The sequence below is a fragment of the Artibeus jamaicensis genome, unplaced genomic scaffold (genome assembly GCF_021234435.1).
Source record: "Artibeus jamaicensis isolate MK-2021 breed Jamaican fruit bat unplaced genomic scaffold, CSHL_Jam_final scaffold_3222, whole genome shotgun sequence".
NCBI classification, from domain to species: domain Eukaryota; kingdom Metazoa; phylum Chordata; class Mammalia; order Chiroptera; family Phyllostomidae; genus Artibeus; species Artibeus jamaicensis.
The window spans coordinates 2,434,208-2,455,809 of record NW_026522038.1 but is presented as its reverse complement, the minus strand read 5'-3'; the positions used below and the strand labels follow the sequence as shown (position 1 = coordinate 2,455,809).

Here is a 21,602-nt window from a genome sequence, read left to right as displayed (position 1 = left end):
CGTGCAGTGTCAGCAGGGCACAGGTTACCGGGGGCCTTCCCATCAGCTGGGAGTGAGGAGCCATCCTGGAAGTTTTCCCCAAAGTAAGGTCACTTGATATAACCTCTGAGTGATGAGTTGGAATTAGGCTAACGGTGAATCGTATGGAGGACAGGTGTTCTTGGCAGAGGAAAGTGTTTGCACATACATGGTCATGAGAGAGTGGGGCTGCCTGTGTCTCATGGAGACAATTGTGAGTGGAGCTGCAGTGTCTAATTCAGGTGCTGGTGGCACGTAAGGATCACATGCCGTGCTAACAAGGAACATGCTTTCTGTGTATCTTTATTATAACATAGCTGTCTTCTCTGATTACAACAAAAACAAATAGGGCAGAATTCAAATAGGATTCCAAACCGAATTCTAGAAACACTTTACTCCTAGATACGAAGGGAAAAAAATTGAAAAATGCATAGAATTACAGATTGGCCCCAACAAAGTTATGTAAAACCTCTGTTAATTATATAGCTAATGAATTTTGTTCAGTTTGTTCCCCTAGATTTCCTTAACCAAAATAGTCACTTGTGCTAAGACATGTCTCCAACAGTCCTTGGAGGGACCCTTACTGCCTTAGCTGCTCCCCATGTCTCTTTCTCACTTTCCCTCCCCATCTCACATTTTACAGCCCCCCCGAATTTGCTGCAGTCTGCTGAGATGTTAGGCCAGACCCAGGGGTGTTAGCAAGACTCCAATGCCAGTGCATCTGGAGATCTTTAGTGATGAACAAGGGCCAAGAAAAGAAGCAATAGGCATACAGAGGAGCATACTCTTTGCACAGGCTGGAAGGACCAATGGAAAAGAAAAGGTACTTTAAGCCCAGAGACATGATTTTTTTCATCTAGTAACAAGTCATCTGGTCCCTATTGCATTATTACAAATGTTCTGGTCACCCAACAAAGCAGATGCACTGGGATGTGGATGGTGTCAGGGACCAACGTCTTCAATGTGTTTTCTCTGTAGTTACTAACACATTGAGTATGTCATTACAAGATGTACCACGGTTCTGAGACTGAGATTTGAACACTAGGGTCACATAAAACAAAAGATTTTGTCATCCAGCTCAGAATTTCCTCCCTTTTCAATCCTCTAGCAAACATTTAAATAGAATTTTTTGATAGAAGTGGGTTATAAGCCAATGAGTGACACCCTTGACTAGACATAAATTTTCTTTGTCTTTGTGTGTGCTGACCTTCCCTCCCTTCTCCCATACAATAAGGATTTAAATGGGGTTGTGGGTAGGAGGCTGAAAAGACCATGTGTGCATTGAGATATCAATTATTTTTTGGAAAATTATTTTATTTTAATAAATATGTGGTTGTATAATTGCTATTATTAGACACAAAAAGTAAAAATACAAGCTGGCACTTTTGAACTCAATCATCCTTTGAATGTCTGAAATAAATGAGTAGCCATGGCTATTGTAATTTCCTCCATCAGGAAGTCAGGCAACCATTCCACCTGGATGCTTTAACCTTGTCATTATGTTAGAAAGTCTGAGACCGGTTCACATCATCTCAATTGTAGTTAGTCCTAATCTTTGGAACCCAGAAATGATAATATAAGTCTACTTAGTGTGCTCTTTGCATGAACACATGTGTGAGATGTGCCTTACCAACTGAACATACCAGGTAAATAAAAATGAAACACAGGCACAAAATACACATCATTTAACTGTTACAGGTTATAAAATATTGGCTTGAGATGCCCGTAGAAGAAGGCGAGCTGAGAAATGGGAAAAATAAGGATGTTAAAAAAACTGTTTACACGGGGTAACACCCTCCTTTCTCTTAGTTACAGACAAACCTGCTTATCCAAAGCTCAGAGTTCAAGTCCTTCACGTTGTTGCACATGTAACTGGCATCTCTGAATATCAGGAGTATCTAATACATAATGATTCCAGTCCAAGACTCTTCTCAGACTTACTGTTTATTTTCCTCGAAATGGCAGAGGCAGAAGTAGATGACAGAGTTCTGTGTTAGAACTGTGAACCACCTCTTCATCCTATTTTTTTAATCAAAAGGTTTCTTAGTTGATTTGATCTTTGTGTTATCACTACTGAGTAAACCTCCTACTCCAGCCATGTAGGTAGTCATTCTGGGCCATGCTTCTTCTCAAACAGTTGCCTCCCTGCCCAGCACACCTGGAGGGATGAGATGCTGTCCACTTTCCTGATTATGACTCTAAGTTCAGTGGTAACAGTTTTGTATTTTCAAGCAATATTTGTACAGGGCTTCAGGGTGTTCTTAAACAGAAATTAAGAGTCATTTCTCTGCAAAGAAATACTGAGAATTATATTTTGCTATGCTTATTTTTCATTTTCTCAATCAAAAAAGAAAGTAATCTTTTCAATTTTATCAGTTTCCATGAACTGTTTCCTCAAAATCAGAATAGCAGAATAGACTGTAGTGAGTGGCCCTTTAATAGAAGTCTAGCCTAGTTCCTGGAGGAAATGAAAGAGAATTAAGGAAGATTAGAGAAATATAAAGTTTGCTTGTTCTATACTAAATGAAATGGGCTAAGATAACACTCACTCAAATAAATAATTGTTGGAACAATGGATTGTTTATATGGATTGCTTCACTGATAGTCTGATTCTGCTAAAAAGGTAACGCTAAGAATCTTCAGTCTGAATTCTTGATACTCTTGTATGAAACCCTATCTCTAGAGAAGCAGAGTTATTCTAAGCCTTTCTAATATGACAACCATAAAGCATAAATTAGCAAGGAATAAGAAATTTCACTTAATTCTCTTCCACATTTATTCAATAGAGTTCCTTAGATAACTCACACATACACACTACACATCCTTTCATATTCTAATTTATAAATCCATGTTATTATAAATGAAAATGACTTAAAGTAAAATATTTACAGACACTGACCTACTCTATCATCGTAAAGAAGGTCTTTCCTAAATAGCAATTTTAAAGTATGTTAAATTTTCATATCTCCCTAGATATTAATATTTGAAATTTAAATGTGATTTTCATTGGAAAGGGAAATTTGATGATATACAAAAAATAAAAAATAATGAAACACATCATCCATATATCATAATGGATATCAGGAGAGAGAGTACTTGTTTTGTAAAGAGCCGCAGGATGCAAAAACACACAATCAGAAATAAACAAAAACACCCCAAACCTGCAAACCTTTGCATTGCTAACAAGACACAGGTGCATGTCACATGAGGCTATGAAACAGTACAGCCATAATGGGTGGGTTGACGGCTCTGAGTCTACACTGTATTTCTCCCAAAGTTCACAGGTGTGTTTGTTATGTGTTATTTTACTTTTTCATATAGTTTTAGAAATTCTCAAGTATAGTGGTTAAGTAATGAGTGAAGATGAACCTGCCTGAAAATATTGTATTTGCTGTTGTCGGTGAATATCTTACTTAGACTCAATATTGATATCAGGGAACCAACCCCTCACTTAGACCGATGTCCATGTGGGAGATAACACTGAGTCCATGTTCCATGTAGAACAGACATTGTCTGTATAATACATGAGATCTGTCCAGAAGGTGTCCAGCCACGCACTATGAAAAATAGAGGCATTTATTGAAGAAGATACAAGATACAAGAAACGTTGTACATAGGACAATGGCACCTCTATTCCCTTCAAAGTAGTCACCTTGGGACCTCATACGGTTCTCTCAATTGCCACCAGCTGCCCCATTGTGTTTCCTGAATATCAGCAACAGTCTGAAATCTCTTCCGTTTTAAAGGTGATTTTAGTTTTGGGAAAAGCCAGAAGTCACAAATCTGGGCTGTAGGGGGTCTGAGTCATCCAGATGATTTCATGTTTCACCAAAAAACTCTGCACAAGGTGTGGGTATGTTGTCCTGATGAAGCTGCCAATCACTAGTCACTCATAACTGTGGTCTTCTGAATCATCTGACTGGTTTCTGCAGAGGAATGTTCAAACCTAAAGCAAAATTTGATGCAGATTCATTGCTCTACTCAGTTACTCATTTTGAATGTGATGGCCACACAGTACACATGCTCATTCAGTGGCGTCTACCACCCCCACTGACTAGTACAGTGAACTCATCATTGTTCACACTTGCCCATTCCAGTCCACTCTCCTTGGCTGCCAGGTTACACTGAAATTGTGTAAACTGTTCTTGTTATATTAACAGTGGTTTGACTTTTTCTGGACAGACCTCGATATAAGAGGAACCCTTAGTCTTTGCAACAACTTTATAAGCACTATTTCCCTATCTTACCTGATAATATGATCAGCAGGACAGTATTTATTAAAATACAGATATTCAAACCATATCTACTCCTACAGGAGTAAAGTCTCTATGAGAAGACTGTGTAAAAATAATTTTTAAACAAATCCCATGAGGTTTTTGCGATTAGATAAGTAGGAAAATGTTGCTGAAGGTAGCAATATATCCAGCTTATCAAGGAGGAAACAGACTCAGTTAAATACTTGTAACAGTGAGTTCAATGTGGAGGCATAATTTAAATGGCAGCGGAACTACAAAATTTTTCCTGCCACATTACCTTTCTGAAGGTCATGAGGTCAGGGAAATTTGTAAGGTACAATGAAAGTTCTATATTATATACATTCAGTTCTGGATTTGGAAGAAAACTTGAAATGATGTGGTTTCTCTGTTTTGGTTAGGACAATTATACTCAACCAGTCACAGAATTTATAAAGGGCTTTATAATTATATAAGAAATATAATGGTTTCTGATCACTGCAGCAAAAGCACTCTTGAGGTGCCCCTTTTTGAACATGGGATAGAATCGTTTTGCCCTACAGATTCCAAATCAGGGAGCAATGGGTCAAAAACAGGCGAAACTTTTAGCCAGGTGAATTTCCTTCTTCTCCAGGGACTGAGGCCACAGGGAAGGGGGTCCCCATGTACCTCACGGTCAGTAGTGCTAATGTGCGGTTTACAGTGAGGACATGGTCCAAGTTCCAAGTGGAGAATTCCCTGGAATCTCCTTTTTGCCTAATGACACACAGAGAACAGAGAAGTTAGAGAGGCCCTTGACTTTATTTCACAGAATGATTGTTTAAGTGAGGTTTTCTGAATACAGTGGGGAAGTTAATGGACCACTGGCAGAAATCCATCATTATAATTTATAACCCAGGCAATATTAGTACAAATTTTCTCAGCTCTGAACTTGATATCAAAAAACAAAGGTCCAACAACCTTAGCCTTAGATGAATATGTGTAAGAGGTACTTATACACAGGCATATTCCAGACAAGTTTAAGTACGGTACTCTAGTGTGCACAGCACAAATTGTTTTAAGGGAATCAATTTCCAGATCCTCAACCTCCATTGTTCTTTTTCTTAAAATTGTCCAGAATATGCTTGTGTTTAGAATAAGTTTTGCCATTTTATTGGGGGAGTGGGGAACCATTATGCATTCTAAATCTTCTTTGCACTTCTGGCTTTAGCCAGAGGTACAAAAAACTTTTTTGGATGGCAAATTGAAGTAGAATTTGGAATATTGGTTTAACAAAGATATTCTTAATGGTTGATTAGGGCATCTCAAATGCACAAAGGCACTTTTTTCTTTGTTCTGTCACTAATTCTTTAAAAGTAAAGCTGGGCTCCAGTTGGAAAGTTCTGGATACAGAATATTCAAATGAGTTGTGATGATTTTTATATTTTAAAACTTAACTAAATGTTTTTAAGACAGTTTAATTTTTTAAATCTAGCAATAAATATGTTGTGATTTATTTTAGGATCAATATGTATTGATCAGCTGAATGATATCAAATTGCTGTGAACTTCATTTTATAAAATACATAATGGTATATATGATAATAATGAAACAGAGGTAAACTAATGCTGAAAACTTTATGTGTCAAATGTGTGAAAAATACTTGTTTTTCAAAATTATTTTAGGAGTTATACAGGCAAAATATGTATAGAGCACTGAACCAGTTGTGTCTGTATTGTAGTTGGTGTTCAGTAAATAAATACCAATTAAATAATTATTGAAATTGAATGACTACCAAGCAGCTGCCTTAATGAAGCTATGGCATACATCCAGAACATCATGAAATACCTGAACTTTTACACTGGAATTTAATATAGCTCAATCCTCTTGGCCTTAAGTTCAGAAATTCTAAACATAGTACACCCTTATCCCCTAGAGACAATTGTGGAATCGTGGACAATGGAGAAGAGCGATGGCACAGCCTGTGGCTTGCAGGGTTCAACTACACAGGAGCCAGACAGGTGATGTCGCTGGACCTCCTGCAGTTGCAGGCACAGGGTTCGAATTTGAAATGAGCACCTTCAAGGGCAGCATACCTTGCCTGTTCATTGAAATAGAGATCCGTCATATGAAATGTCTGATGAGGAAAATTAATCTTTTCTCTAAAATCCTAGAGATAGGCAGCCCGATCTGGTGTCCCACATGTGACCTTCTGCTGTTTCCCTGAGACCCCAGCTCCTCACTGCTACCTTCCCTCGCTCCAAATGTTTCTTATTTCCGAAGCCGGGTCGCCACCTCCCCCACCCCCTGCAGGCTTTTTTTCTGCCTGCCCAGCTGATGATGTTTTTCTGGCTCCAGAAAACTTCCGAGGTTGTTACAAACAGTGCTTGGGGGCAAAGGATTGTCCAGATTAAAACAACAACAAAACTAGGACGGTCTTGCAAAAATCCGGATGGGTGGCCCTCCCACGCGAACAATTGGTGATGTTTCCCTCTTCCTTTCTGCTCCCCTCTATGAAACAGGAACAATGCCATTATTTTGAAAACTTGAGAATTAAACTAAGGTTTAGTCGTGGCCAAATGTCTATTGGATAGCCAGTACCGTTGAGATTCCTGAAACACTTTTTCTTATTCTATTATTTTTATTGATCGGATTACTTCATTGTTGCATTTGAACATTCTAAGGAATGGGCAGTATTTGAGAAATAAGAATAAGTTCAATCCTAAATCTAAGTCTCAAATTAATAGGACTTTTCTCTCTGCAGTTTTGAGAATAATTGAAAAACAAGGCTCAGTAAGGTAAAATAAGATGTAGTAACGTTTCATTTTCTTTTGTTCACCAGAATATCATGTAATTGTTATTATTTGCATCATGGGCTTTTGCTTATAACTCTGATTACCTTGAGTTTAACTGGACATAAACTGTTGTCAAGAAATGGAATGAGAAACTGTTGTCCGAAGTCCTGTTGGTGGCTTCTGCCAGTGTTGTGTCGTGACAACAGCCACAGCAGGACATGCTGTTGTTGTTTGGAGGCTTCCGGGGAGAGAAGTGGCCAAGTTTACTTTTTAGTCTCTAACCCCAGTGCCCAGGTCAGCATTCAAACACCTTTTCCGTGGGCGCACTAAACCGTCACTACTGAGTGCTGAGTCATGACACCTTGCAGCCAGGCCCAAGATCCCTGAGCTCCCGGCTGCTGAGCACAGACCTGCGACTTCACTAGTGGAAGTCAGTCATCTGGCCTGTCTTCACTTCATTGCTGAAATTTTAAATAATTATTTCAAAGTAGCGCAGAGTAAATGGAATGAAAAAAATTTTTATACTAAGGAAAAAAATGCTCATTTCTGATTGACTTTATTCAAGCTGTGTCCAGTGTGTCAATGTATTTACATTTTTTCTTTGGTTCAGGCTATGGTTGTAATGATAGCTAGCACTGTTTTTAGGGAAACCTTTTTTTCTTTGCCTAGGAAGGGGGGTTGGGCAAAACTTCTTTGTGTTTTGGCCTGATTCTGGACAGCTCTCAGACATCCTTAATTTATGGCCCATCATCATCTGCTATTATTAGGTTTCTCAAATGAGTTCTTGTCCTAATTGTGACCAGAGCTAAGTCATGAACGATTCTTCATGACAGTGATTATTCTTGGATGCTCACGGAGCCAGATTCCTGTTTCAGTTTCAGAATGTGTCATTTTGTTTTATTTCATTTATTTCCTTATGTATGCATCCTCACCTGAGGACATGCTTATTGACTTTTCATTTTATTTTTAGAGAGAGGGGAAGTTAGGGGAAGAGAGGGGGGGTGGGGGGGTGGGGGAGAAACGTCAGTGCGAGAGGGAGACACTGATTGGTTGCCTCTTGCACATGCCCAGATGGGGGACCGAACCCGCAGTCTAGACTTATAAATGATGCTCCGACCAACCGAGGTACACTGGCCAGGGCAGTTTTGGAGTATTTCAGTACGGGACAAGTGGCTCAAGTCTCTCTCTAATTCTATCATTTGAATTAGAGTGACACAGACGTCACTGTTCCTCAGACTGTTTCCCGAAGGTCAAGTAAATGAGGAGTCATAAAACTTCACTGTGAACAATTTCCATAGCAGGTAAAATAAATCAGTCTTTTCACTCATTTATAAAATAAGTACCAAGGAAGCATATTATTATATTTTGTTATTAAATGGAAACTTAAACTACTCAAATTTACTTTTTGTTAGTCACAAACCATCCTCGAATGAGACCAAGAACAGAGTTTTGGAGCCAAAGTAAAAGGAAAAGTAAGATATTTTTCATGAGGAAGTTTCTGAATGGCACCTTTATTAACGTATATAATTTCCTTCAGTGGTCTGTTAATCACCACCGTCATCACTGCTTAGAATCTTCCACATCGACTTTCACCAAGTGCTTTTTTATCCTTCCTTCCCTCCCTCCCTCCCTCCCTCCCTCCCTCCCTTCGTCCATCTCTCTCCCACTGTATGACACTATTTTCAGAGGTATTAAAGGGGTTAATGTAGGGGAAAAAATCCTCAATAGCAAGATGCAGAGTCCTTATACTTGAGTTGAAAATGTCTTGTTTAAAACTCTCTACTGAAAAATAAATCACTAGGCTGAAAACATGAGCAATGCTATTAATTAATGGGTCACATCTATTTTCTCACGTTCTTCATTTCCTTGCTAATGGCTAAGGCAAGGGGAGCCTTATGGCTGAGTAGAGACATTTGTGCTGGGGGCCTCTGATGTCAGGAGGCCAGAATGCCCCGAATATCACCTGCTTTCCCTAAAACCTGCTTCAGTTAATTTGGGGCATCCTTTCCTGATTTTACTCATACCTAAAAACTATTTGTTGGAAACAGAACTATTTTACAAGCAGACTAGAAGCCATGGAACTTAGCCTGGCATTTCAATGATTAAAATTTATTTTTTTTAATTGTCAAAGAATTCCTCTCAATATTATGTTCTTGGATTCCATTCTAAGTATAAGTTCACATTAACAGTAACCTTCCTTTAAAAAAGAAATTCTGCATAATTTTTCTGCCTGTCATTTCTGTTTCAAGTTTATCAAAAGATATATTGAAATGTAACAAAGCTACTTACCCTCTAATATATTTTTCTCAGAAAAAATGAGCTTATCTCTAAAAGAAATTGTGAGAATTTTATGGTGATCCCATTCAAATAAAGGACTACTATACACATTATTTTTATAATATCATCTGTATTGAATATTTGCAATTTCAATATTTTTCATTTCTTATCCAGTAAGAGTGAGAAGATAATAATGTGCTTTCCACAATTTTCTGGATAAATAACAGCTTTTAGCAAACAACTTGGTTTCTACAATATAAACTGTTTTTTCAGGAATGAAACCAAGTGTTATTTCATATTCAGATGCTCTTGAAGATTTGTCGTTTGAAGTGTAAATTGCACATGATGTTTTAGGTGGCATGTGTTTATTTCTGTTGAAAGAACATGTCCTATTTTTGAGGAAGGAAAAAAACTTGTAAGACATCAAATGTTTCTTGCAAAACAATTTGGTGAAATAAATGTGAATTAATCAGATCCTTGTGAATTGTGTTTCAATTAAAACGAATGGGTTTAAATATAAAGGGAGTAAAATGCTTGGGGGAAAGAGTGTGGCAAGTCAGGAAGTAGCATTTGTTTTGTTTTCATTGGTTTTGGAGCCTTGAAAAATGGCCTATTATTCTGAATCAACTTCATTCAGAGTCTCCCTTAAGCCTAATAATAGAGTTCCAGAATGGGACACTAATAATCCAATTCATCATACAACTTTATCTGGCTCCAGTGATAACAACACAAGCATCAAATATTGCCACTGTACAGTCCTTCAAATGCAACTTCAGTTTAAAGTTAGTGATTTTTCTAGTTTTTATTTTCTTTTGAGTGCAAACAGTAAATTGTAATGATGCTAAAAGTATTTTTTCATAGAACCATATGTAAAGTTTTCAGACTCACACATCAACTTCATATTTATTTCCCCTTACTGAAGATGATCCAGTCTAAATGAATACCATGTGGGGGATGAAGGGATGCACACAGTGTATACACAAAAGCAGGAGAAGGGCAGGGGAGAAAGGCAATGGTAGAAATAGAAAGAAGGAGGGTAGGAGAGAGAGAGAGAGAGAGAGAGAGAGAGAAGGGGAAGAGGAACAAGCAATGCATGCAGAGTTAGGCCATCAAACTCCATGTCATAAGTAAAGCACGTGATTCACACTTCTTATTTCAGTCACAAAAATATTATCCCATAGTTTATATCATGTATGCTTATTTTAAAAATTACATAGCTTTTTCCTATTGTTCAATTAAAAAAGATATCTATGTATTACTCTGAAAGTCAGGGGAGGAAATGAACTACCAAAAAAAAAAAAATAGAAAGAAACCTCCTTTTCAACATACCTCCAAATATGAGTAAGTTTGATGTGTTATGTGACATTTTAGTTTAATCAGCTCTCACACTCTGAAAACAGGGATGTTTTAAGTGGTCTAAAAACTTTCAAGAGCCAAAGAGTATATAACTGCAGAATCTGTTTTTATATTTGGAGCTGCTATGTATGACACTGCTTAAGTAGCCTTCTAAATGCATAACTTGGTAGAGAAATGTGGGACTAGAAGTCCTTTCTGCATAAATGGAAGATGCAGTAGCCAATAGGGTGATTCTTGTGTGTAAGGAGCCTGCTCTGTAGTGTCCTGAGAGCATGAGGATGTGACTGGAGCTTAGCCTCTCTCTGACCCCTCAAAGCACTGCTGGGCTGTTCATCACCACCTTGGAAGTGGTTCTGCTCCTTGCCACTATAATTATACTGCTTGTAAGCTCCCAAAGTCACTTTTAAGGGCTCTCCTAATCCGTGGAAAGTCTAAATTTTAACTCCAAAGTTGTGTCAATGAAAATATATGAATAGTGTCAACTTTATTTTTCTGTTACCAAACAAGAGGTCCGAGGGAGGGGCAATACAATATTTGGCCCACCTAGGGATGCCCAAAACTGCTATACAACAGGGGCCCCTCCCCCCAAAAAACAAAATACTAAAATCTACTGGGCCCTTCTGTCCGCCGCCAATTGGAAAGACATCTCTTAATGCCAGAGATTTGTGAAAAGGAAACAAAATGTTTATTTAATGCTATTCAGGCCTAACGCCTCCACTAAAATATCAAAGTCCTTTAGGTTGTACACCTACACCCACACAGCGCTCCATTCTCCCACTGTCCCAACTCCGGGTACCGTAAATCAGGAAAAGAGCACATGTCTGTGTTGCAGGCTGCTGGCACTGTCAGCTGTGTCACTGTGCAGGATCTTGAGTTAATCCAAAGTACTGTGGTACCCTCTCATGGTCCACTGGCAAGAGTCCTTTGTACCCAGTTCCAGCCAAAGTCTCTCTTGCTTTTCAGGCCCCGCGGCCAAAGGGGGCACCCCAAAGCCACGTGGGCCTCTTCTACCAAAGTTGCAGGAGTCCGCACTCCACCAAAAGCATGTGGCTGTCTTCTTCACCTGGCTGCAGGGATCTCCATTCTGACAAAGCTGGGTGGTTTTTCCCTTTCACCTGGGAAAGAGGGGGTCCGCACTCTGCCAAATCCACGTGGCTCCCTCTTTCACCTCACCAAGAGGGGGTCCTCACTCTGCTGAAACCGCGTGGCTCTCCCCCCTACCTGGGCAGTTATCCCCTCATGTCCTGGAGCCAGTCTTTTCCAAGCTCTCACCCAAGCCTCCTCACTCAGGAACGCAGACCCTAGTTTCCATCCTCAGTCCCCGCTACTCCCTTCTCCCTTGCTCCAAACTTGGCCACTGCTATTTAACATCATCTATGAAACTAGTTAAAGGTTATACATATGTTAAATAACCATTCCAGAGGTTAGCTCCAAAACTGTTGCTATGCAAAACAGCTCTCAATGGCCTGGCTCCATTCGTTTCTTCCCCCCTGGGGGGAGGTGTGAGGACATCTTATATGTCTCTCCAATATTCCTGTACACTTTGAATTCTGGACACTATTCCAAATCTTTTTTGGCCCCCCCCCCCGGCTGCACCCTGTATCATGACGACCAATAATCAATGTTCCTAAGGTTCTCAATCAAGTATGTGTCACTAGGTAGGATCTATGCTCAGAGCATCATTACAGTGGTACATATTGTGACGTGTTTTTCATTATAATTTGCAACAGTAACTTTTCCTAAGTGTTAAAAGATCTAATCTACTTTGCTTTTGGTGTTGTTCCACTTCACGACAGGCCTACCCTTGCAGCAGTGATAAGGAATGTGAAGTTGGGAGATACTGCCACAGTCCCCACCAAGGATCGTCGGCCTGCATGGTGTGCCGCAGGAAAAAGAAGCGCTGCCACAGGGATGGCATGTGTTGTCCTGGTACCCGCTGCAACAATGGTAAAGACCGTGCTCAGTCCTGGTGGGCTTCTTTTCACCTGTGAGATCTGGCCACTTAGGCTACCTTTTCCTTAGACTCCTGATATGTAAATATCAGGACTTTTTACAGTTTTTTTTTAAAAAAAGAGTTTTATGTATTTATTTTTAGACAGAGAGGAAGGGACAGAGAAAGAGAGGGAGAGAAGCATCCATGTGTGGATGCCTCTTATGTGTCCCCTACTGGGGACCTGGCTTACAACCCAGGCATGTGTCCTAGACTGGGAATCAAACCTGCAGCCCTTTGGTTCACTGACTGGCCCTCAATCCACTGAGCCACACCAGCCAGGACATAAAGAATATTTTTAAATAGGCAAGAATTGAAACATGGTTTAGATAAAATTACCTAGATTACCTCTAAAATCTTAATTTTCCTAGACTCTGATAACCTTTTGTATTTAATATTGTATGCTGAGCTAAGATTTGCCCTGTTGAAGAGTTGTGTGAAAATAGCTAGATATTCTATTCTACTAAACACATAAACAAATACATGCAAAGGTACTAAAGAAAAGAACCTGCTGTGATTTATCAATGCAGTTTTGAGTCCATCTTCCAATTTCATACCAGTTTCACACCTTGATTCTTATACTCAAGATGTCTCCTTTTGAAGGCCTTACCTGGTGGTACCCTCAGATGGTGATGGAGTGATGGGTTCTTCCAAAAGGAGACACAGGAATCTATTCCCCAGACATTCCATCAGCATGGCTTCACCCAATCTCAATGAATCTATCAGCACAAATTCAGCATTAATAATAAAATGAAGAACCACAGAAATGCGGTAAAACCACTAAATAATTGCAGAAGATGATAAGAAACATACACTTCATGCAAACAACATAATCAGGCTTATGTTCCTGTATTTGTTCCTTTCCTCTGGGCATAGTCCTACCGAAAATAACCTTGGACAAGAGGTGAAAGGAAGAGGACCTCATGGCATTTGAGATGCTTACAGTGCAGATTAGAATTGTATTGTTGAGTGGGCCTGCGAACCACATGATTGCAGTTAGATTCCCAGTCAGGGCACATGCCTGGGTTGCAGGCCAGTTCCCAGCAGGGGACACATGAGAGGCAACCATGCATTGATATTTCTCTCTTTCTCTCCTTCCCTTCTTCTCTAAAGATAAATAAATAAGATCTTTAAAAAAAGAATTGTATTGTTGATTAAACAAAGGGACCTGAGTTCCAAAGTTGGATGTCTGATCAGACCTTTAAAAGTACGAATAGCTAATATTGATTTAATACTTTACTATGTCACTATTCTAAACACTTCACATGCATTCATGATAACTTAGTAAACTGAATTCTATTTTTATTCTGATTTTTACCAAAGATCACTTAGCATTGAGAGAGAAAAGATGCTAATCAAGGAAGCCTGGGTCAGGGCCAAATTCTCAGCACTTAGTTTCAATAACTTTGTAAATGAGTGAATAGATAAATAAATTGATAGATGATAGATGATAGATAAATGAGATAGATGGATGAATAGATAGATGGATGATAGAATACTTGGATAAAAAAGAACCACACAGTGTAGAATTGAGTCAGACTAATGGCTTACCTGTCTCCAGGCATCTGCATCCCAGTCACTGAGAGCATCTTAACCCCTCACATCCCAGCTCTGGACGGCACTCGGCACAGAGATCGAAACCATGGTCATTACTCAAACCATGACTTGGGATGGCAGAATCTAGGAAGACCACACACTAAGATGTCACATATAAAAGGTAGGAATAACTGTAGTTTTATATTTACTTTTTCTTGTTTTATAAAGAAGGATATGAAATATAGATCATTAATTCCATTGGTTTTAGGAAGATATTTTAAGGGCAAATATTTAATTCAGTCTATTAATTCTTAATCTTGAGGATGCTTAGAGCTTTCTGGAGTTTCTAAATGGTTTGAAAATGTGTGCTACGAGTTGTGGCACCCTGCCGTGCCATGACCTTTTCTTAGACGGTCCTGTCTTACACATGGAATTTAGATGACATTTTTTACACAAGCATTTCTGTCACATATCAAATGACAAAGCATTCTGAAAAGTAAATAGGACAATATTTATTTCCACATGGTTAAATTACTGTGTTTTTTAGTTTTTCTCATCTTTGCAGATTCACAAATTTTATTTCACTAAACAACCAGATAACATACTATTCAGAAAACAATCTACCAAAAATAATTGCTTTCTGGTGAGATTATGTATGGCCAGAAATCCTCTTCCTTGTTTCAAAACCTTTGAGAAGCCCAATCCCTAATAGTAAAATGTAAAAGTATGAACCTTATACTTTTGATGGCATTAGACACATCCATTTTTAAAGGAAGCTTTTTGCAAGTGTATTTTGTGGAGCACTATTCTTTCTAGACATTTTATGAATAAAAGTGCCCTATGTTCAATAGTTTTAAGGGCAAATATTTAATTCAGTCTATTCTTAATCTTGAGGACGCTTAGAGCTTTCTGGAGTTTCTAAATTGTTTGAAAATAATTTAGAATTGTTTGTAATAATTACAATTGTTTGTAATAATCTATCTTGCTATTTTTATTGTTGTTCTAGTACAATTGTTTCCATTTTTCCCCACCACTCCCCCCTACCCCACCCATTCCCCACCTCCCACCCAAGATCCTAACCCCCTTTAGCTTTATCCATGTATATTGCCATTTTTGGAACTTTATAAGTGTTGGTATATTGAATGTTCTTAGAAGTCAGTGATGAAGAAAACTGGTTAACTTTTGAAAATACTCTATTTCCCTGGCTTGCTTGAACACAACAATTATTTCCATGCATTTTCGTGTTCTGCAGTGAAGTCACCATGTAGGATACCTGACCTTTTAGTCTGACCCGGGATACTAATGGTCATGAGGATAGGGCTAGTGAATGACAATTCTTCAATTATCCTTTGTCTATACTCCCTGATGGACTAGTCCTTTACTCCTATCTCCCATTTGTACTCCATCAAATCCACAGGTATTTGTTAGTACATAAGCATTTCTCTTTATTGTAACAGATGTCTATGTCACTGTATACTTTCAAATTTACTAATTATTTTATATAATTATATGTGTAATTTTTAATGGCAAGTAGGAAGGAACCTCATGCCGATGGCTAGTGAGTTGTGTCTATGTCACATGGTGGGATGAGATAGATTTGGTGTGACAGAGAATACTTTTGAGCAGGATTCTCATACCATGGTCTGCAGGTCAAATCTGTCCTGCTGCCTGTTTTTTTAAAATAATCTTTTACTGTAACATAGACATGCTCATTCATTTGGCATTATCTATGGCTCTTTTTGCAATACAACAGCAGAATTTAGATTCTACAATACACCATCTAAAAAGCCAAAAACATTTCCAATTTGGATGTTACAGAGAAGTTTGCTGACCCCTTCTTTATACAGGTTACACATCAAGCCAGCTGTGATGTGTGGGTGCTCTTTGCTGACCTAATCCTTTTTCTGAATTAAATACACACATTTGTGCTCCCACATGGTTTTTATGATGGGTTGTTTGTTGACCCTGGGGCTCTCTGCCCTATTCTGTTATCATCACATTTTATAGACTGCATTTCTTCAGCTCCCCGTCAGATAGCTTGTGGCCAAGTGGCTATGGCTGTGTGGGAAGCCCACAGGGAGAGGAAGGCAAAAGCCAGTGTGTTCTCCCTGCCCCCACTGCTGTTCTCGGCAGGACCTTATCTCCTGGGGGTTTTAGTCCTTGACAGCTGGACCCGTTCAATTCTCATTCTGGGTCCTTTAGCCCGAATGTGGTAGTGGCTTCCTGCTGTTTTGCTTTAGCATCTTCCGGTACTTCTTAGTCCTGCCAGTACCTGTGTGATTAGTTCACTGCATTAAATACCTTTTATTTTGAGGAATCAGTTTCTGTCTTCCTGGCTAGACTCTGTCACATGATCTTAGGAGTCCTTGGGAATTTCACCTTCCTACTTGAAGCAGAGTTTGTGTACAACTCTCAAAAATGTCCCAGAATAATTCATTTGAGAGCAGTTCATTTTATTTACTTATTTTTTACTCACCTAGTAAAAAATAATGATGATGATCAAGGAAATATTTAGAAGCAGACTATGACAAAGTAAAGAGGAAGTACGGTCAAGCTATTTATTAAACTTGATATTCATACAAATATAAAAATAAACAATAATGGATTTATGTGATTAGAGGGAGAGCCAGTTGATGTGAATCCAAGACATTATGGAAAACAGCATAAGTAAAAATATTTTTTGTGCTTCTTTTCTGAAGTGTCATGGTGATATATTTTGGTCATCATCCCTGCAGGGCATGAAGGAGACCCCTGCCTACGATCATCAGACTGCATTGAAGGATTTTGCTGTGCTCGTCACTTCTGGACCAAAATCTGCAAGCCGGTTCTCCATCAGGGGGAAGTCTGTACCAAGCAGCGCAAGAAGGGCTCTCACGGCTTGGAAATCTTCCAGCGGTGTGACTGCGCGAAGGGCCTGTCTTGTAAAGTGTGGAAAGATGCCACCTACTCCTCCAAAGCCAGACTCCACGTGTGTCAGAAAATATGATCTCTTCAGAGGAAATGCGTCATGAGCGGACTGTGAATCTGTGCATTTAATGCATCATGGCCTGGTGGAAAATAGGATTTGGATCTTGTAAGAATGGCTAATGTAAGGCTTGTGATAAAAATATAGGTCACAGAGTAAGAGAAAAAAAGAGAACTGAGCTGATTGGAAAGGATGACAATACAACCAGTGTGTTTCCATTTTGCAGCTTGTTTATGTAAATAATGTACACACTTGTGAAAATGCAATTATTGAAAAAAAAAGCACAGTGAAAGTTACTGACAAATACCATGTGACTTCCCAAGATTTTAGGTTGTGCTGGAGGATTGGTTTCCTTCAGATTGGTGATTGTCTACAAAATAACCTAAAAGATATATTTCTGTTCAAAGTTATAGTTTAACAAAATACTCTCATTATATCTTTGTATACAATAAGGTCTAAAACATTAAAAATTGTTAAATAGGAAATGAAACACTGAGCAGAGTTAAGTCACAACATGGAACCACCTTTAAATTTGGAACATTACTACTGTTCAATTAAAGGCCTTGGTACACAAGAAAAAAAGCAGTCGATATTTTCCATTTAATTTTAAAATAATTGCAGGTCTTTTTTCAAGGCCTTTAGAAAAGAACAAAATTTGTTTTTCCTCAAACTGCTTATTTTCCAATATTTACTTCCACCTATACTTACTGAAAACCAATATTGCAAAAGTAGTTCATTCAGATTCTCAAAGAATAGCATTTCATCTGTTTAGATCATATCTGATTCCTACCATGAATATATTTTATTTTCCCACATCTCCCCATTAGCCATAAAAAGCACACAGCAGAGATTTCACATATTGCAAATCTTTTTAAGATATCCAAAATACATGGTAAAAAAGCTAGTAGAGTGATCATTACTTCCTAAAGCTTTGACGTGTCCCATGTTCCATAGCATTATACTGGTAAACACCCTTGCTCTTCGAATACTCTGCAGTACAGCAGGGTGAAGCTGACCACACCGACTGGAGTTGTGTCAGTGTTGCACTGAAGCCAGCAGAGAAATGGGCAAAACTTTGTCAAGTATCCAGGTTTGGGCAACTAACAGATATGTCTGAAGCACAAAATGACCTTTCATATTGAGTTCCAATGCTGCACAACCTAAATGGAAGTTTTCCATGGAATTTGCTATCTCAAGTATTTACCACACAGAGGAGCACAGTGTGAGGTCAATACTTGACCCCAAAATGAATATTTTATACCTTTGAGGTCCTAAAATAATATGAGGAGTTCTTACAAAATGGACTACCAAGACAGATAGTACCTAGTAAATTTCCATTGCCTTCAATCAGTGTCCAACTGGCAGGTGGCAACGTCTGATTTTTCTGCGCCAACCATTCTCTACAACAGCTTTTTATATTTTTATTATTGTTTTGCCAAAGATATAGTTTCTGTTTTCTGCATCCATTGAGAGAAAAATATATAAATGGAATAAACTGTAAAATCTACATAGTGCTAACCTATAAAAACCACAGGTTCTTCATTCTTTGAAACCATTTTATCACCTTTTTTACTTTACTCATTTCTAAATATTATGTCTAGAGCATAAGGAAAACAGTTATAGTTGTTATTTTTGACCTTTTTTTATAGACTAAAAGTCTTAATTTTCTTTTACTTAACCGTCATTTTCAGTCTCAAATTCAAGTTCCTCCAGTAGAAATTGAACCCGGGCCTGCATGTCCATTAAGAATTTCAGCTTCCCACACACATTTACTAGGATAATTAGGATTTACATTTTCCTCACATGTCTGAAAAAAACAGAAAAATTTCAACGAATCTATTCAAGAACCAAAGTCTGTACAAACAGGATTCTATAAGCTTGGCAACATGAAAATGGAACATTTTAGTCAAACGTTTCCTATGTAACAATTACATTTACAATCTGGTTTCTGCATTATTTCCCTTACAGACATCCCTTCAAAAATTATTATTTGAAGTAATTTATTTACAGGAAATGTTAATGAGATGTATTTTCTTATAGAGATATTTCTTACAGAAAGCTTTGTAGCAGAATATATTTGCAGCAATTGACTTTGTAATTTAGGGGAAATGTATAATAAGATAAAATATATTAAATTTTCTCTTTGAATAATTGAATTCAGATTTTCTTGTATTTTGCTCATGGGAAAAACTTTCACAGAATCGTAGATTCTCAAAGTTCAACTGGACTGGATCTGATTTTGCAGTCTGAGTAGAAATCCTTTGGATGGCATGATTGTAAGATGACCCAAGGCGGTTTACTGTTACTGAAGGCAGCTTCTTTCATAGCATTACAGCTGTAGCTGTTAGAAAGTCATTTTTTATATGAGTATTCCAGTTTATGTTTTCCACTCATTTATTCTTACTTTGCCTTCTGGAACATCTTGGAGCAAGGATTCTCTACAAACTTCTTCAAAGCCCTTGAAGCCACCTACCACATTTCGTATAATCTTCTCTCCAGGTTAAATTTTTTCAAAATAGAGATGCCAGCATGCTTAGGATATTGGTTCATTCCCTTATGGTGCAAAGAAGAGAGCTTCCTGAACACAGAGATGTCAGGAGTGTTTGACAAATGGTACTCACCAGTTATGAGACTGGGCATGGTTGCAAGAGCCCATGTTATATTGGAGATGTTAATGGCTGGAAATGTGGAAAAAAATAAACACTCTGTAACATAGTGGAAATGGTTAAGTATAGTGATGGCAGCTTAAGGAAGCTGAAACAGCCCCATAGCTAGAGATCAGTTAAAGACACCTTGAGCACTGCTGAAATAATCCACATTTCTAATTAGTCACTTAAATGTAAACATCAGTAGTTATCCATTTCCTCAAATTCAGAACATTTGTGTTTTCTAGCTGCAGTGTAATTTTATACCATACCAATCATATGGGTATTATTATTTTTCTTTATTCTTTTCCATTGAGTTCAGTGAGGTATTCTGAGAAGTGACAAATTGTCCTGACTTCCTTTTTAGCCAAGAAATGAAATTCCTGTTGTAGCCTTAGGATTTGAGGAAATAATCAATTACACTTTTTTCCTTCCCCGAATTCAGGCCATTGGAGAAAAAGGTTAAGACAGCAAGGCAGATGCTGACAGATTATCCAGATGCAATTAATAATGCAGAATGTGGCTTGTATCTGTGGGGAAAAGGACACCAGAAAGAGATATGTTCTGTGCCCATTCTCAAGCAAGACCAGACAACATACATTCTACCTGTGGGAGCTGCCCCCATAAAATGTACCACCTGGATGGGCAGAACAGGAAGACACCCTTTCTTCTGGTAGTTAGTGCCAGAGAAGAAGCATGGAGAAGAGATGAAACTATGTTTTTCTCATTAAATAATTTCATTTGAAATTCTCCAAAATTAAATAATTCATACCACATGAGAGGAGTAAGCAGGGGATGAGTGAGACAAAGATAATTATACATTACACATTAAACTAACATTAAGAATTAGAAATGCCCCCATTGATATCATTCCCCAGATCTTTATATTTTAACCCATTGTACATAATAACCACTTGTCTATGGTGAAGATATGGGTTTTACCCAAAATCTGATCAGTTGTCTACTAGAACAGTCCCTAATGAGGTCATTCGCTCAAGGCCAGTCACTTTTTCTATATGGTTCCTCTCAGGACTAGTGGTGGGCAGTGTAGATTTTATCCTCCCCAAACTGCAAAGTGGATGAAAATAGTTAATCAATTCAATTTACTCCAAGACCACACTACACCCAGAACTGGAAAATAACTCCTCTTTCTCTTTACCACCCTAAATTATGTTTACCATATTATCACAGTCTATCAGAGGTTCTGCAATGAGATTAAAGGGCACATCGTGCATCAGATAATAAAATGTATAAAAGCACTTCAATCGTAAAATTTCAACAATACAGAGATGTCTCACTTTTAAATATGTTTATCTTCCATTAAAAATCCCTAGAAGATTAAGAAAAAATCAGGGCAGAACAAAACTCAGGGACACAGACAACAGTATGGCGATTACCAGGGGGAAAGGGAAGTGGGGAGAAGCAGAAGATAAAAGGGGAGGTAAATGGCGATGGAAGGAGACTTAACTTGGGGCGGTGAACACACAAAACAATATGCAGATGATGTATCATAGATTGTACACCTGAAACCTATATACTTTAATTAACCAATGTTACCCAAAAAGTTCAGTTTAAAAATCCTGAGGAAAAAAGCAGAGTATAAAATTTTAAATTCACTTGCATATTAAAGTCAAAATAAGTTGAAGTCAAATAAAGTAAAAGTATTTATTTGTTATCTTTCTCTCTAGAATAAGGAAGCCAAAGAAATTGAAATTCAAAATCCGCAAATTAATGGTCAGAGTTGTCTGCCCTCATTCCACATTTGGCTCCTTGTCCCTCAGAGGGGTTCTCAGGATCTAGAAGTCAGAT

At 38.2% G+C, this 21,602-nt stretch overlaps 1 protein-coding gene across 1 annotated transcript in view; it reads left to right on the top strand.

Annotated features, from left to right (window-relative positions):
• DKK2 (dickkopf WNT signaling pathway inhibitor 2) overlaps positions 1-19,245 on the top strand; it is a 97,748-nt gene extending 78,503 nt beyond the window's left edge. The window contains exons 2-4 of the mRNA XM_037137951.2: positions 12,454-12,604; positions 14,209-14,364; positions 16,919-19,245. Coding sequence (XP_036993846.1) covers positions 12,454-12,604; positions 14,209-14,364; positions 16,919-17,169 — 558 coding nt within the window. The 3' untranslated portion in view covers positions 17,170-19,245. The remainder of the gene's footprint in view (positions 1-12,453; positions 12,605-14,208; positions 14,365-16,918) is intronic.
• The last annotated feature ends 2,357 nt before the right edge of the window (positions 19,246-21,602 follow it).